The following is a 17,237-nucleotide window of genomic DNA, read 5'->3' as shown; positions in this document are numbered from 1 at the left end:
TGCGCACTTTTCCTGCCCCTGTTTATTGATGCATCCGTTGACTCTGCCATGTAAAAAGAAATATTTCTTTCTCTTATAGTGCACGTAATCATGAAGAGATGGAAGTCCCTCCGGGACACTTTTGTGAAAAAAAAGAAATACGCAGCCACCCCACGTAGCGGTGCTGGTGCTGATGCAATTGTCGCCATACGATGGCCTTTTTATAAACAGATGGCTTTCCTACAAGACAGTCTGGGATACCCAGAGTACATAGAGTGTTGATTTTGGCTCGCTTTGCAGTATTTATTCAGCTCAGACGTTGCTTATTTTTCAGTGTCCCGTTCCTTTAGTGTTTAATAATTCAGTACACGGAGTGTTCGCAAACTAGAGTGAATCTGCAAAACTAGCTCCAACCAGTTCTGAAAACTTGTTGTGTTATCATTTTATCAGTGTGCTCGCGTGTCGTATGAAATGTCAGCAGGCGTCAAATCAAGTTAATGTGCTAGCAAATGAAGAGGCTTTGCACAAACGAAGGAATAGCAAAAGATATACACAGAAATATTATATCTTTATTCACACATATTAGTCACTATATAAAATCGCGGAATGACACAATGCAATTATGTTCTATTTAGCAATATACAGCTGTACGGTGCATACACATCACCTTCGAAAGAGTAGTTGTTTCTTGGACATAAGAGAAGTAGCAGCGCAGATATCATAAATTTTATTGGAGCAGAGAGGTACTAATAAATAACACAAGCAACAAACACACGTCAGTAACAGCATGGTCTATTCTGGACCGCCACACGAACACACTGTATTTTAAAAGCAGTTTGATTAAGGCAAGAAAGACAGATTTGGCGTTACTCTACTTAACTTAACGCTGCACTCATCATGCCCTCGATATTCTTCTGTTTTGTGCAGGGAGGTGGAAACGTGGCACCACTGGAATCGGTCGTCGAAACGACAGGGGACTCTTCTCCAGCAGAAACGCTACTTGAAGACATATACGATGACAGAGTGACAGAATGATCCGCAGTAGATTAAGAAGGAGAACAGGCAGGCATTATACAGGGCACTCCGAGACGTGCGGAAGCACGATCGAACTGTGTAGCCGCATCAACACCGAGCGGCACAGGTGGGGTGGTTCCCGGTGTACCACACAAAAAGAAACGGACTGCAAAGGCGTTTGAGAAAGAAATTAATCTACTAGGGCAAATGGCCTTAAAGGAATACGATTCCGCAGAACACTTTGGTTTTGTCATAGCAGAAAAACTACGGCAGTGCCCAAAACACCGTCGTACGAAAATGGAAATTGAGTTGCTGCAGGTGGCAGCGAAGTACGAATGTACACAGTAAATAAAGAAGTTCATCTAGTTTGCACACAATTCTCTTCTCTTGTTTAGCATGCATGGATGCTGTTTAGCATGCATGGATGACAAGATCCCACTGCCAGGGGACTTGTCCTTGTGTTGCAAAAAAACAGCATATGAGGCGCGTACCTCCTGCGCTGATCTCGGGCTGTTCCTGGCACACGGAGGCTTGAGGTTAAACGTGGCTGCGTCCGCTTCAATGTCGGCTCTCCATGCGCCATCGAAGGTGTTTCCAAAGATGTCTTCGTGGTCACCATATCCGGTAGGGCAGTAAAGGGCGCGCCCACGGCCTTCAGTGCATAGAAAATTGTGCAGGGCACATGCAGCCTTCACTACTCCTTCGGCATTGCTCGGCTTCAGCTTCATCGGCCCTCGGAAGATCCGAAATCCTGCCCTCATAATGCCAAAGGCGTTCTCCACACATCTCCTATAAAGTATACTTTCATTGAAATGGTTATATATAATACGAACTATGTGTTTTCGGGCTCCAAATCATCTTAAGCCAGGTAATTATGTCAAGCCCCAAAGTATATCATGAATAGGGTTTTCTTTTTTTTATGTGGCAGCTCACTCTTGTTTAAAAGCAAAGAAACCAAATATTGTTGAGAGTAACAAGTGACGCCAAACAATATTTTAAATTTGCCCAACGTTGCGGGACCAACCTGGTCCCTTCTTCAGGGGTGACTAAAGTGTGCCAGCAACAGTTGGGTGCTGCCTTTGCTCTCCCTTTGTTAGCACGTGGCGCAGTCCACTAACGTACGCGGAAGGGTGCGTTCCCGGAGTCCTATTCATCGCCGCCTTTGAGAGCCGGATGTGCCATGACTTCACATGTTGCCTCTTGAACGAGTTTAGCTCCCTGGCCAAGACATTCACCTCCTCGAAGGCTATTCGGTATTTTCCATGTTTTCCCAGAAGGCGAGCAAGTGCCTCGGCCAAGACATTCACCTCCTCGAAGGCTATTCGGTATATTCCATGTTTTCAAAGAATGCGAGCAAGTGCCTCGGCCAAGACATTCACCTCCTCGAAGGCTATTCGGTATATTCCATGTTTTCAAAGAATGCGAGCAAGTGCCTCGGCCAAGACATTCACCTCCTCGAAGGCTATTCGGTATATTCCATGTTTTCCCAGAATGCGAGCAAGTGCCTCGGTCAAGACATTCACCTCCTCAAAGGCTATTCGGTATATTCCATGTTTTCCCAGAATGCGAGCAAGTGCATCGGACAAGACGTTCACCTCCTCGAAGGCTATTCGGTATTTTGCATGTTTTCCCAGAATGCGAGCAAGTGCCTCGGCCAAGACATTCACCTCCTCGAAGGCTATTCGGTATATTCCATGTTTTCCCAGAATGCGAGCAAGTGTCTCGCTGGTTCCCCTTACGCATGGAAGCACCACGCCCGCGCGTTTCGTTGTTTCATTGTTGGCTGTTCCCCCTGTCCTCCCAGCCCGAACGCGTTGAATAAAGCTACGTGTGTAGCCATTCTTCGGTAGATCGGCGAAAACGGTGACCTTTTCTGCGAAGGCAGCACCCCGCTGCTGCTGGCACACTTTAGTCACCCCTGAAGAAGGGACCGAGTTGGTGCCGAAATGTTGGGCGAAAACAAAATATTGTTTGGCGTCATTTTTTTCTGTCAACTATATCAAGAAACCAACCAGACGGACTTCCGTCGAATTATGAGCAGAAAACTTTATTGTGCTCAACAGCTAGCCCAAATGTAATTTTCTGTAATTTAACTTAAGAAAGCGGTTCTGTTCTGCGAAATCAACTTTCTCTGTTTCGTGTTGTAGGGTCTGCTCGCGGGCAAGTCAAATCTCGCGCCGCTCACCGTGGGTGGTCTCGGACCCCTTCTTCCCGAGTGGGGGGGGCGGGGGGAGAGAGGCTGGGAGAAAGCCTTAATAAGGCGAGACCGGAGAGGCTCGCGGTCTCTTGCTCTTGGACCAGCCCTGCCGAAAGGACCACCTGACCCAGCTGCCACGACGACGACCGGCCCCCCTGATGTGAGAATAAACCCTTTGTACAAAGTCCTGCCTCGAGTGACTGCCTGTGCGTCCCCGCGCAGAGGAATTGCCCACAAATAATGGCGCCCAGCGTGCGGCTTTAATTAACACCTTGTGGACGATTTCTCTGCCGATTTTGGGACGTGCAGCCAGACTCGTGGCAGGCCCTCTTTGTTCGGGGCCACGCCGGACCGATAGGGTTAAGGAGCGGGTCAGGCGGAATGTTCGCGGGGTAGCGTCTTGTGTAGTCTTGTAAATTTGTTAGGGGTTTTGTGTTATTTATGTAGTTTTCGGGCGTTTTGTGTTGTGTATTTCCGCGTGTTTGTAGATAGATTGTTGTGTATGTCAATGTTCTTGTTGCCATGAGCAGTTAGCCGGTGCGGCCGGACAGTTAGCGCGAACTATGCCTCCCAGAAAGGATGTTTCAGCCACGGCTTTGGATGGCGGGGCAGCCGGTAGTGAGACGGCCGACGCGGCGGCCGTAATGGGGCAGGTGACTGAGATGTTTGCCGCATTAGCCCGTCAGCTCGGTTCGGTGGCTGGCGCCAACCAGGCCGCAGCATCGGTAGCATCGGCGACAGCATCGCGCCCGCGGATAAATATGGAGGTCCCCTCCTTTTCCGGGTACACGGACGCTAAATCAGTCCACGAGTTTTTAGAACAACTCGAGGACTACCAGACGGCTCTGGGCGCCCCAGATGACGTAATGCTAGGGCAGGTCCTGCCTGTAGCACTCGTCGAGAGCGCGGCGAGATGGAGGCGCTGCCAGCCGACTTTCCAGTCGATGGCGGACTTCAAAGATCGTTTCCGCGCCGAGTTCTTGCCGCCTGATTATGAGCGCCGGATGCTGGATGAGCCAACGTTTTTAGATCCCTTTCAGTTTGAAAGCTGCGGTGCGCGGATTGTCGCCTTTCCGTTTCCTTCCGTGCGGTGGCGCTCGCCACGCTGTTTGCCCGACCAGCGTGGCCCTTCGCGTCTACGCCATGGTCGCCGCCGCCTGATTTGGAGCAGCCAGCAGATATCAGCATGGAAGATATCAGCTGTCCTGTGCCAGTTGTTGGCAGTGACGCTTATCTTACAGTATACAAAAGCTTCAAGCAAGGGTGCTTAAAGCATCCCACCAAAAAGATGCTAGAGTTTACCAACATTGTAAACAAAGCACTCCCGATTTCTTTGAAGGAAGGTCCCGTTTTTGAAAGGGACGTTTTTTGGGAGCTGCTAGACGAGCTTGCATTGCAAAACCTTGTTCGGCTTGGATGTGCAGAGCATATGGCCACTTTCACATGCCAAGTGCTGCATTTTGTCATAGTGATACGCGTCCACTTCTAGGCGAGAGACGTGAACCGTCGGATAGAGAACAGAAAAATATTGTCATTGCAAATAAAAAAGCTCGCCTTCAAATAGCCATTCCCTCCGTGCTTCCGACTTAGTGTGTCTGCATTTAATGCTTGTCTGTGTTCAATGAAATTAACATTCTAATAATGAAAGTGCAGTACACTGCTCCTGTCTGTGCGATCATTGCAAACAAAAAGCTCTTCTATAGTTATTCCCTCCCTGCATCCAGTTAAGTGTGTCTGCATTTATGCTTGTGTTCACTGAAATTGGCATTCTAAAGAACGTGCAAAATGCTGCTCGTATGTGCGTTGCTTCGTTGATAATATAGCGCGGAATTTCGTGACTGATCTAGAAGCGGAACATCGCTAGTTTTATCCTTTCATAATGTTTCGTGCATTCTCCCGAAGAAATATTGATAGCTCTACTCCAACATACGCATATCATCAGCGCTAAACGTCGCAAACGTGATGCGATAAATCGCAATGCAAGCGATTGGTTTTTTTGCGGACTGGCATCAGCCTGCTCTTTATCTCACCCTTACTAGTCAGGCGAAACAGTTCTTCAGCCATGAGACCGAAGTTTCAACGTGACAGCTCCAAAAGTACAGCAGATTTGAGTTCGACGTGTTCGCTCCGAATGTTATCGCGGATCAGAACAGGCTGTCACAGCAACTGCCAAGCGCGAGCGCTCCGGCGCCTCCGGGCCGACAGCGACAGCAGCGCCGCGTGGTGAGTGGAAGCGGACGGGGGCCGCTTTCTCGGGCGCGGCGCGGGGGAGCTTGCAAACTGAAAGGGATCTAAAAACGTTGGGATGAGCTCGCGTTGCGCACCCAACACCCAGAGGAAAGCCTCCTCGAATACGTACGCGCAATGCAGGAGCTGTACAAGAGGGCAGATCCGATGGCAACCGACCGAGATCAGGTTGCGCGTGTGATCAGGCAGTGCCATCCACGCTTCAAGCCGTATCTGCGGGGCCGCAGTTTTACAAACCTCGAGGCCCTAGCGCAGGAGGCCAAGACCGTGCAGGCGGATTTACTCGCCGAACTGCGCTACCGGCCGCCCCCCAGGCCGGCCGAATCGCTAGAACCGGGATGCGCATGGGATGGAGGCCGAGAATGCGAGTTGAGGGCTCGGCGCGCCGAGGTAATGGCCGTGGAAAGGCAGGCGGAACCCCCTGTTGTCCCTCGCGCGCTTGACCCGTACGCATTCGAGCAGCGGCGCCGTGCCGGTCTCACAGGCCACGCGCGGAGCGAGCGTCAGGAATGCGCGGAGAAAGGGGAGAGCCGTCCCCAATCGCTTCGTGGAACGAGGGGTCCTCCGTCCACGCGGCGGGTGAATGACCGGCTTTGCTGGAATTGCAACCAGCCCGGCCACGTGGCACGCGAATGCCAAGCTAGGCGTATGCAGGGAAACGCCAGGCGCTGGCGGTGATGTCTGGTGGCACCGACCTTTCACCGTCAGCGGGAGAATTTCATGGTTGTCAAGTCGCTAGTCAGGAAAAGAACTCCCGCGCCGGCGACAGGGAGGCCTTTGTCCCGCTCGCCTGTAGAGCTCAGGGAGTCGTTCCGCGCTCAAGCCCTTTTATGCTAGTGCAGTTAGCGGGTCGATGCTACTCTGCACTCGTAGACACGGGCTCAACGCTGTCACTGGTCGGTGACGAGGTGTACGAGGCCTGCCGGATAGGTAACATCCGTGTCAGACCGGCCGAAACCCCGTTAAGCTTAGCAGCTGGGGCGGCAAAGGCAAAGGGAGCAGTGCGTCTTACGATGCGTTTTGACGGCAGAAAGCGGAGACATCGCTTCGTCTATCTGCCTGGCTTGTCGATACCAGTAATTCTGGGAAGGGATTTTCTCTCGAGCGAAGGCATTGTGCTCGACATGGGGGAGAATGGCTATCGTTACAGCCAGCTCGCCCCCCTCATTCCCTTCGAAAGCGCATCCTTGCCCGGCAGTCCTGCACAAAAGGTGGTTGTCCACACCTGTGCTACAGAAAGGCAGGTGAGCTCCCTCGAGACGCTGAGAGACGGTGGCCCGTTGGAAGCGATTATTGCGTCTTTCTCAGGACCCAGTAGTCAGCGCCGAAGGCTCGCGGAAACTTTACTCCCGTTTTCGGATTGCTTCACGGAGAAACCGGGCAGAACCGACCTGCTTCAGCACGAGATTCAGACGGGTGATGCGCGCCCTTTCAGGTGTAACCCGAGGCCGTTAAGTGCGCATAAGAGGCAGCTTCTCGACTGTGCCCTAGACGAGATGATTGACACCGGTGCGGTGAGACCCTCACAAAGTCCCTGGGCGTCCCCAGTGGTTCTAGCGCCGAAGAAAGATGGATCGGTCAGGCTGTGTGTTGATTATCGTAAGCTCAACTCACTGACGCCTACGGTTGCGTACCCTTTTCAGTCGATCGAGGCTGTGATGTACGCGTTAGGGAACGCGAGGTTCTTCACAGTCCTAGATGCAAGCAGAGGGTACCTGCAGATTGAGGTGGCCGAAGGTGACATTGAGAAAACCGCATTCACCTGCCACCGCGGGCTCTTCGAATTTACTCGACTCCCGTTTGGTTTGTCTAACGCTCCGAGCACGTTCATGCGACTGATGGACATCGTGCTGGGCGATGCAAGGTTCAACTACGCCATGGCGTACCTCGACGACGTTGTGATATTCTCACAGTCGTTCGAGGAGCACCTCATTCACCTGAATTCCGTTCTCGATAGAATGAGACGTGCCGGTCTAACCATTAATCCAAAGAAAGTGCAGTTGGCATCGAAGAGAGTGAACCTCTTGGGCTTTGTCGTGGATGATGGCACACTGAGACCGAATGATGACAAACTGCAGGCAATCCTGAACTACCCCTGCCCCATGGATGTGAAAAGCTTGCAGAGGTTTTTAGGGATGGTTGCGTTCTACAGGCAATTCATCCCGCGCTGTTCGGAGCTTGCAAGGCCGCTGAACCTGCTGTTGCGTAAAGGCTCGAAGTGGGTCTGGGGCAAGGAACAGAGTGACGCATTTGTTGCCTTGGTTCGCGCGGTAGCGAATACCGCTAGTCTGCGCCTCCCCGACCTGAACAAGCAGTTTGTCTTGCAGACAGACGCTAGTGACTACGGTGTTGGAGCTGTTTTGTTGCAGGAACACGAGGGCAAACTGCGTCCTGTCGCGTTCGCTAGTCGCACGCTCACATCGGCGGAGCGGAATTACTCCGTGACCGGAAAAGAATGCCTGGCGATCATGTTCGCATTGTCGAAGTTCGACATGTACCTAGACGGAGCGGTCTTCACCGTGCAGACAGATCATCAGGCATTGTCTTGGTTAAAGAGGCTCAAGAACCCCGCAGGCAGACTCGCGAGATGGGCGCTGACGTTGCAACGTTACGCGTACGCCATCGAGTACCGCCGGGGCAGCTTGAACAAGGTGGCCGATGCTTTATCGCGCGCACCATGGAATGCTGGCGGAAGCGCTTCAGAGGCGCAGCCCAGCTTTGTAAAAAGCGGCGTCACCGCTGTTGGAGAGGAAGAGAGGGCGGACGGGAGTGTCGCGCCCTGTTTGCAGAGAGAGGAGACGGACAAAGGTCCCGCACGGTGCTGTCACGGAAGGGAAACACAGCAGCTCGTGGCGGCGACCGCTCGCCTGCCTAGGAGCGAGGCAGAAAGAAATCTGTCTTGGGGAGTAGCGGTCAGTAGAGAAGAGCTGATCGAGGCCCAGAAAGCAGACGGTCTTTGCCAGCGGGTGCTGAAGGAGCTTGCGAGCAGCGCAGCTTGCACCGGGAACGCTGAGGGCAAGTACGACGCGTATCTGCTGGGCGATGATGGCTTGCTGCTCCGCTATATTCCCCAACTTGACGAGGAAGCGGCGATAGCATCCCCTTTCCGAGTCGTGGTCCCGAGAAGGTTGCGGAAACGGTTCCTGCAGTACTTCCATGACTCAGCGCTGGCAGGCCATGGCAGCGGCAGTAAGACTTACGACAAGTTATGCCGTGTCGCGACCTGGCCAGGCATGAGAAAGGATGTGCTGGGATACGCCCGTACCTGCCCGGTATGCCAGGTAGCCAAGCCTCGGGCGGGCAAGCCCGCTGGCATGATGAAGGCGGTAGTTAGCAACTACCCGTGGCAAGTGGTCGCGTGCGATATCATGGGACCCCTCCCTCGGTCCGCACGCGGAAACCAATTCATCCTGGTAATAACGGACCACTATTCCAAGTGGGTTGAGGTTTTCCCCCTTAGGAAGCTTGTGTCGGAACGAATTTGGAAAAAACTGTTGGAGACTTTCACTCGTTTCGGTTTCCCTTCCGACCTGATTACAGACAATGCTTCGTATTTCACAAGCAAAGTCTTTGTAGACTCCTGTCGGGCGCTTCAAATCCGCCACAGGAGAACGAGTCCCTACCACGCTCAGAGCAACATAACCGAGCGGGTGAATCGAAATCTGAAGAGCATGCTGGTCGCGACGACCGAGCAGCACAGAGATTGGGACGCGCGGCTGTCCGAACTGGCGTTCGCTACAAGGACAACCGTGAACAGGTCAGTGGGTATTACACCCGCTTACTTGAATTTTGGGAGAGAGATCGCTTTTCCGCTAGAGAATGCCCTACTCGACGCGGCGGGGCCTGCGCCCCCTCCGCTTTCGCAGTACGCGGCAAGGCTCCGGGAGCGCCTGGAGGCAGCGCAGCGAGCAGCCCGCGAAAACCTCGATGTGGCGCGCATGGAGCAGGCGGATCAGTACAACAAAGGTCGCCGTCACGTCGTTTTCAACACGGGCGACTTAGTACTCAAGAGAACGCACCCACTTAGTAACGCAGCGCGCGGTTTCGCCGCGTCGCTAGCGCACAAGTGGGCTGGGCCGTACGAAGTTACGGCACGGACTACGCCGCTCACCTACCAGTTGCGGTTGTTGACAAACGGCGAAACCGCCGGTCCGGTGCATGTCGCTGATTTGAAGGCTTTCCACCTTCGCAAGGACGATGGCTGCGAAGCGGTGGAAAATCAGCGCGATGCGGCGATCTCACCCCCGGGAGGACGAGCAGGTAGCGGTGCGGTTCGCAACCCACGCTACAACCTGAGGACCAGGTAGCACCCGTGTCTCTCGATCAATTATCACTCGCAGTGCTCTCGCCCTCTCAGTATGTCTTCTAGGAAGCTCCAGCGGACCGACGCCCGTGGCTCGGACTCCAGAAGGCAAGGCAGACCACCGTCGAACGGTGGCCGCCATCAAGGCGCGCCACCCGGCTGGCGGCAGGAGCCGCGCGAGTGGCGCAGGTTCCACAGCCGCGGTGGCCGCCACCGCCCGCCAAACCACATGCCTAACCACTGGAGAGCACCTCCCAGTGGTGCAGGCCAACGCAAGAGGGCCAGAGACGACCAGGCGCAGGGCCCCCCTCAGCACCCAGCCGGCGCTTCGGCCGCCGAGCAGCCGCAACCCAAGCGGCCCAGGGTCCTGCGGCACGTGGCCACCTGGACCACGGTCACCAACGGAGCGGCCATCTCTTACTGCGCGCGGTCCAGGTGGCGGGACCAGGAGCAGCCCCTTCGCGGCGGAAAAGCGCTTGGCGGCTGCAGCGCCTTCCCCCGCTGCGCCACTGCAGAGGGGCGCCCGGAGGAGGCGGCCCTCCGCATCCTCCAGTCCAGCCGCCCAGACCTGCTGTCCCCGGCGGCCGAGGAGCTTTGGAGGGCGCTGCCGGCAGGGCCCCCAGCGGAGCCAGGCGCCTCGCTCCCCCAGGCGGCTCGTGAGGAGCCCGTCCAGCCAGCGATGAGCGGCCCCCCGGCGAGCACCCCTCCCCCCTGCGACGACTCTATGGACCCGGACCCGGAGGTCATCGAACGCCTGCTGGCGGACCCCGGGACGGACGTTTGAGGGGGGGGAGATGTAGGGTCTGCTCGCGGGCAAGTCAAATCTCGCGCCGCTCACCGTGGGTGGTCTCGGACCCCTTCTTCCCGAGTGGGGGGGCGGGGGGAGAGAGGCTGGGAGAAAGCCTTTATAAGGCGAGACCGGAGAGGCTCGCGGTCTCTTGCTCTTGGACCAGCCCTGCCGAAAGGACCACCTGACCCAGCTGCCACGACGACCGGCCCCCCTGATGTGAGAATAAACCCTTTGTACAAAGTCCTGCCTCGAGTGACTGCCTGTGCGTCCCCGCGCAGAGGAATTGCCCACAATGTAAAGGAAATAAATGTACAAAGATTATGATTTCATTTTAAGCCTGAAATGTTCGAAGAAATTTCGAAGCCGTGCTATCGTACACAACACAAATAAAGGTATAACAGACGAACAGTGCTGCATAGACCTACCGTGCACGACTGAGCCTATAGTTGAACACCCGCTCAGAAGCTGCTTCTCTTGAACCTGGGTATGGCCTCATGAAGTTGGTCCGAAGTTGAAATGCTTCATCCCCGACGAAGACATTGGCAGAGTTGTCTGGGAGCCTGACAGCTGGTTTGATGGTGGCATATCCAGCAATCCTGCATTTAGCCGCTTGCCAATTGGCGATCGCTTTAACACCCCGCCATCACTGATACGTCCTGGGGCATCGACATCGATCAGTCTAAACAAGTAGCTGCTGCAGGCTACCGCCATCAAAACGATGGAATAAGTGCCCTGCAAGAAGACAGGCATAGTTTTACTGCATTAAGAACCATGGAGCCGCATATACAGCTGAATGATGTTTGTGCCATGAATCCGTGGACACAGAATGTCCGACATTTATTGAATACGCACCTTATAGTTGTAATACAGGCTGCCTGCATTGGGAGGCTTTTCAATTTGCACATGTTTGCCATCGACAGCGCCGAGGCAGTTCGGGAATTGCCAACGCTGCCAAAAGGCGGCTGCGATTTCCAGCCACTCTTTCTCACTGGGTGCCTGAAATAGCGCATATATGCAGTTTTAAAATTCCTGTGACAATTTTTCGAGCGCTGCTCCATAGTCATTCTGTGACAAGATGGCACGGCGCCTGCGGAAACAACTAGATTGCAGAATTTTCAAACATAGAAATTTGATATGGCCTCATAGAACACCTCATATCCCCATGAAGTTTGTAACGCCGGCCTTTTGTACCTGCTAATTACATAAAACATTCTTTCTTAAATTTAACGTGAGCTCGGCATTAAAGTATACAGCTTTCCTACTTACTTCGATGTGCAGTTATACATACCTTCATGTAACGTGGCGCCAGCTCCTGCCACAATACTTGACAGGCAAGATGAATAGCCTCTCGGGCTGTTTCTAGTCCCACTCGAAATTCTTTGGCAATTTCCATTATTGCATTTCCCCACGCGAGGTCTCTGAAGACAAATGTTAGAAGTTTCAATTAAGCGGCATCGCATTTCTCGTATACTGTTCTACGAAACGAGCTGAATACAAAAAACCAGATCAAATGAGATAAGCGCGCAGATAAGCCTTGTTTAGGTGAGAAACGGGCACTGCAGCTTATTCGATGCAAAATCTCATAGCAAAATTTAAACGAAATGAATAAAAGGGGTTCGAAGGTTGCGCGCTTCTTTACGTTGCGAGTGTCTTATTCTCTGGAAATCGCTAATTTTCCTTAATTGATTGGGGCGAAAAGCATGTTGTATATATCACAGGCTGTGTGCAAAATGAAATAAGCTAACAGATGGGCAAGCCACTCACCGCAGAGTCATTGCCAGGCGCTCTCCGGAGGTGATCGGCTCCCGGACAACATGTTGCTTTGTAATTCCGTCTTTGACAAGGCTGTGAAGGTTTTCAAACAAGTCAGGCGTCATGCGGTAGTACCTGAAGAAATATTCTGTGTCCTCTTCCTGCATGACCTGCATCTACAGGGGAAAAAAAACAGCCACTTTACAGTTCTGGCAATATTTCAGCGATAATAAAAGGATCATACCGCTGTGTAGTATTCGCTTTCAGCCTTCCTGCGGTGCCACAAAGGGCGGACCCATGTTTTCCTATTTTGAAGCTGGGCTTGCTTTAATATAAGCATGCCTCTAAGCAAAAGTAGCCGTCGTCTCTGCTCCATAGGGTGAAAAGTGTAGTGCACGCCAGCCAAATGAGGACGCAAAGGCAGAGCGGGCTGGACCCCACGAAAAGGCTCTGCAGTGACGCAAGAAGAGGGGGCTTGAGCATGAGAGGGCAAGCTTGACCCACAGGAGACAGGGGGCGCGCGCATCGCACAACTGGGCGGCAAAAAAACGCCGCTCGGCTGCTGACCATGCGGAAGTGAATTCGTCGACGCCGGCGCGGGCGTCGGGCGCGCGACGCGATTTCGCGGGCAAAAAACGCTCCATGCGGGCCAGGCTTCAGGCTATGAGGGACGCCGTAGTGAAGGACTCCCGAAATTTCGACCACCTGGGGTTCTTTAACGTGCACTGACATCGCACAGCACACGGGCCTCTAGAATTTCGCCTCCATCGAAATTCGGCCGCCGCAGCAAGGATCGAACCCGCGTCTTTCGGGTCAGCAGCCGAGCGCCATGACCACTAAGCCACCACGGCGGCCAGAAAACAAAACTGTCCGCCCAGCTGATGAATTTAGCAGCATAAATAAATGGTAGTTACACAGAACTGACAATAGCACAATTTATGCATGTAAGGTAAAAGTTTGTGCTAGTCACTTTGTTTTAGAAATCAAAATTGATTCGTTACATTATAAATACAACATGTAAAGTACACAGATAAGGGTCCTTAAGTCAAACGACTGCACAGGAACCCCTCACATGCTTGTTTCCATTGATGCCATTAAGAAATAGCATCTGATCAAAGAGAGCTTAAAATCAGTTCCCAACAAATTTCGTTTAGCCTATACTTCGATCGAGGAGTTTTACTCATTACCACCCACCTCAATACAGCCACTTGGCTGCCTGCAGAAAAATAAAATAAAATCTATTCAACCCTGGTTGGTTGGTATAAGGGCTTCAACATCCAAAAATGACTCAGGCTATATAAGGAACACTGTAGTGGAGGGCCGCGGGTACTTTCGACCACCTGCGGTTATTGAATGCACAGACATCACAGAGTACATGTGGATCTTGCACTTCGCCTCCATCGAAATGGGACCGCCGCGTACTGCCCGAGGCTTTTCCCTGAATGCATTGATCGAACACTGCATCCATCTGTGATTAACGTGACGAACATTTCTCACGGGTAACCTCTCAACATAGTATACAAGGTGGGGAGCGGGAAACACAAAACTAAGTGTGGAAAGAGTAGTACATGGCAAATTCCTGCCCTTTAGCCTTCATTAATTCCAGTAAACAGTAAGGTTTAATGAACAAATTAGAAAGTAATGCAGGAAATACCCAGAGGATTTCCAAACTGTTGCACGGGAAAAAGTGCACGAAATAGGGAACCTGGGGCCCAAGTAATCGAATGTTCGGTTGCAGCATAAAACACCATTCAGCCACTTCGCATGCAATATGAACTGTCCTGGGGAGCAAAAACTGCAGAGAAAATGTTGCAATGCGACAACGGGTGCTATCTTGAGCCCTTGCAAAAATTTAGCCAGAGCTCATTCAATGCCTTATGACAGCCAGAGTTCGTCTGATGACCTCATATTGGATTTGTTATAACTTCACACTTATAGCGGATGTCAAGGCAAATTTGAAAAGGTACTTTGGTCTTGCACTGAATATTTACAGCACTGTGTTATTTGGGTATGAGATGAGTCTGTCACATTCACCCGAGTCGAGATGGTGGTAGTCCGTATGCTTACCAGTAGGATGTGTAGGCATTGCAAGCACCATACCTGCAACAGAAGATAGGTGGAAGGGCATTGCACTGCTCAGTAACAGCACTTGCAGTCGACTTAAAATCTCAGTTGTTAGTGACTAAGGCCTCTTGACACCACAATATACAAACCTTACGTGCAAAAAACCTCTGGCAAACCTATTACAAGTTTGCCATGCACGCCGAAATTTATATGTCAGATTCAGCGAATTGAGTTCTTGTTCGATTACTGAAAAAGTAATTCAAAGTAATTGTCCTAAATGCCACACCCATGTTTTTTTTATGTTTGTAATGCAATTTCTGCACGCACAGAATATAACACAGGTTAATGCTCAAAAGCATTTTTAGTTTTTCAAAGACCAGACACAGAGTGCCTGTTCTGATGGTTTGGTTCTTCCCTGTGTACATCACCCGGTTTATGTTTCCTTTTACAAAACATCCAGGTGAAGTGATTACACCTGTCCATATTCTAGCTCCCTGAATTCTATAAGCGTGCGGTGAGGGGCTAGTTGCGTGGTGCAACGTTATAAGAGCAATAAAAAAATGCGCAAAAAGGACGGGACAAGAGAGAAAAAGCACACAGGTACATGGCGGGGGTTCTGCGCTTGTCCCATACGCTTCTCTCTTGTCCCGTCCTTTTTGCGCAGTTTTTTTATTGCTCTTGTAATGTCTCCCTGACTTCCCTTCTTCCTGATAACAGAAATACTAAACTAATCTACAGCACCAGCGTAGCTCATTTTCATGCAAAAAATTAAGAATTCAGCACTTGAGTTCGACATCATTGAGATCACTATGGCATGAGCGGACGTAAACTGTCTTTTGAATAAGGATAGCTGCAAGAGTACGATCAACTTAATACATTGAGTGAACTTATCGACCAGCGTGAGGCAAACAGAGCACGCAAGATGTCGCTTCAGCTTCATCGTTTACAGACTCTTTCCCCATGGTCATACTGTCAGCTCACAGACAATCGCCCCTCTGCTTCGACGCCGATATCAGCCGCCCATCTTCCTTCAGGGTGCATAATATACAGCGATGCATCACACACAGCAGTGCAGGGAGTTACTGCAGTTTACAGTCCCTCACATCCTCATCTCAACTCCCGCGCTACATATAGCACGGATACTTGCTCCCCCCTGGCCTTGGAGCTTCAGGCGATACACAATGCCATTGCTTCCCTTCCACTCGTACCTACTTTCGATATTGTACACATTTACACCGACTCCCTTGCCGCCCTCAAGCAGCTTAAGGCTGTCCGGCGCACATTCCAAGTTACACAATCCATTCACCAACTTTGCACAAAATACCCCTGTCCTGTGCGTATACACTGGATTCGCGGGCATGCCCAGGATCCGCATAATATTCATGTGGATGCAATGACACACCTTGACACATCCGATATCCCTCCACCTTCCCCTCTTCCCTCAGATCCGTTCCTGTCCCATGTTTCCGAGAAACAGTCTTTGCGTCAGCGAACACGCGCTCTAATTCCTCCGTGTTCGTACCCTCTCCCCCGGAGTCTCACTCGGGAGGAGGAGGTATCTGTGCGCCGGATTCGGATAGGAGCGGCTCTGACTCCTTGTGTGCGTCATCGGTGGCGTGACAAACGTTACGAAGTGACAGACAAGTGTCCCCATTGTGGTGCTGCGCCCGACCAGTGTGATGAAAAACACTTGCTGTGGACTTGCCCGGTTACAGCTTCCGTGAGACGACGTTTACTAAGAAAGGTTGGCCTGCGATGGGACGTTGCAGACGACTATACCAAGTGGACTCTAGATAATCGCTATATCACGAACTTGTGCCGCTTTTTAAGCGAGGCTTGTTTGCACTCCTTTTTATAACTTTCTCTCCTTTTTCATTATGCCTGATGGCAAACAGCTCGAATAAAAAAAAAAGGATAGCTGTTTTGCCTGGAAACATTCTGTAGTTGCTGAGACATTGAGGACAACCCCGTTCAAAATTTGCGGTAAGTAAACATCGATTATGTAGCTCATTCCTCATATGCTTGTTTATCAGGTGACAAAGCGTTTGTAGGCAAGAAAACTAGATTTATAAGTTCTCAAGCTACTCATAACACCAATCACAAAAAGAACTTACTGATCATCATCTGGGAGTGACCAGAAGTTTGATCTAGCCTCAGCGTTCAGTGCCCGAACGACTGTTTTGACATAGAGCAGTTTTACAGAGGTGCCCCGTTGTGGCATCAGCTGTATTTCATTCATTTCTTTTCCCCTTTTTTTAACTTATAAAAGCTTCATTTCATAGAAAGTTGTTTCTTTCATTAGAACAGAGTAATCTATCGATGCAGGCAAACTGAAATTTGTCCTTAATGACCGGTTACAAGCTACTGCATTGAAAGACCACTGCTCGCCTGGAATGCATGGGTCTAAAATTAAGTTCCTCCTAAAACTGACAAGTTCTGGAACACTGAAGCAACGATAGGTGCATGCTCAGTTTCAAAAATGCCAAAACTTCACTATTTAGATGAGATGGAAGGAATTTAGCAAACAGCTACCAAAGTAAAAATTCTGTTTACATTAAGATATCACATCGAGGAATCACCTATGAGTCCGCAATTCCTTAAACCTGCCGAGTTTAGCAACCTCTTGCGTGCTGACAAAATGTTTCATAATGTACTTTTGCTTTCGAATGACATATAACTCATCATTAACATGGAACACCAAATTGAATTCCTCTGTGCTCAGCAAAAATTATGGTTCAAGTTGTTCTACATAGTTTAGTTTGTGGCCTTAGTAGCCAAACAGTGGTTGTCCCATAACGAGTATGTATCACACAAGGCATACAACAACCACAATATAATCACTGCTTATCCACTTTGCGCCAACTCTTATGCTAGCACCAGAAGCTAGAATA

General features: G+C 51.2%; 1 protein-coding gene across 1 annotated transcript; it reads left to right on the top strand.

The window, feature by feature from the left end:
- The first annotated feature begins 3,265 nt into the window (after positions 1–3,265).
- LOC149355781 (uncharacterized) lies at positions 3,266–10,828 on the top strand. Its single transcript, XM_089575353.1, has 3 exons — positions 3,266–3,350; positions 9,795–10,222; positions 10,809–10,828. The coding sequence occupies exons 2-3, from the start codon at positions 9,796–9,798 to the stop codon at positions 10,826–10,828; spliced, it is 447 nt and encodes a 148-aa protein (XP_089431479.1). The 5' UTR covers positions 3,266–3,350; position 9,795.
- The last annotated feature ends 6,409 nt before the right edge of the window (positions 10,829–17,237 follow it).

The sequence above is a fragment of the Amblyomma mixtum genome, chromosome 3, assembly GCF_055824585.1.
Source record: "Amblyomma mixtum isolate Tamu chromosome 3, ASM5582458v1, whole genome shotgun sequence".
Lineage (NCBI taxonomy): Eukaryota > Metazoa > Arthropoda > Arachnida > Ixodida > Ixodidae > Amblyomma > Amblyomma mixtum.
Note: the sequence above shows the minus strand (reverse complement) of the source record. Positions and strands in the feature narration are given on the sequence as shown.

Excerpts from the sequence above, each read along its gene's own strand:
- LOC149355781 (XM_089575353.1), top strand. The coding sequence starts at position 9,796 with ATGTCTTCTAGGAAGCTCCAGCGGACCGACGCCCGTGGCTCGGACTCC. Across the intron at positions 10,223-10,808 it reads CGGCGGAAAAGCGCTTGGCG|AGGAATTGCCCACAATGTAA; the intron begins GCTGCAGCGCCT and ends GTCCCCGCGCAG.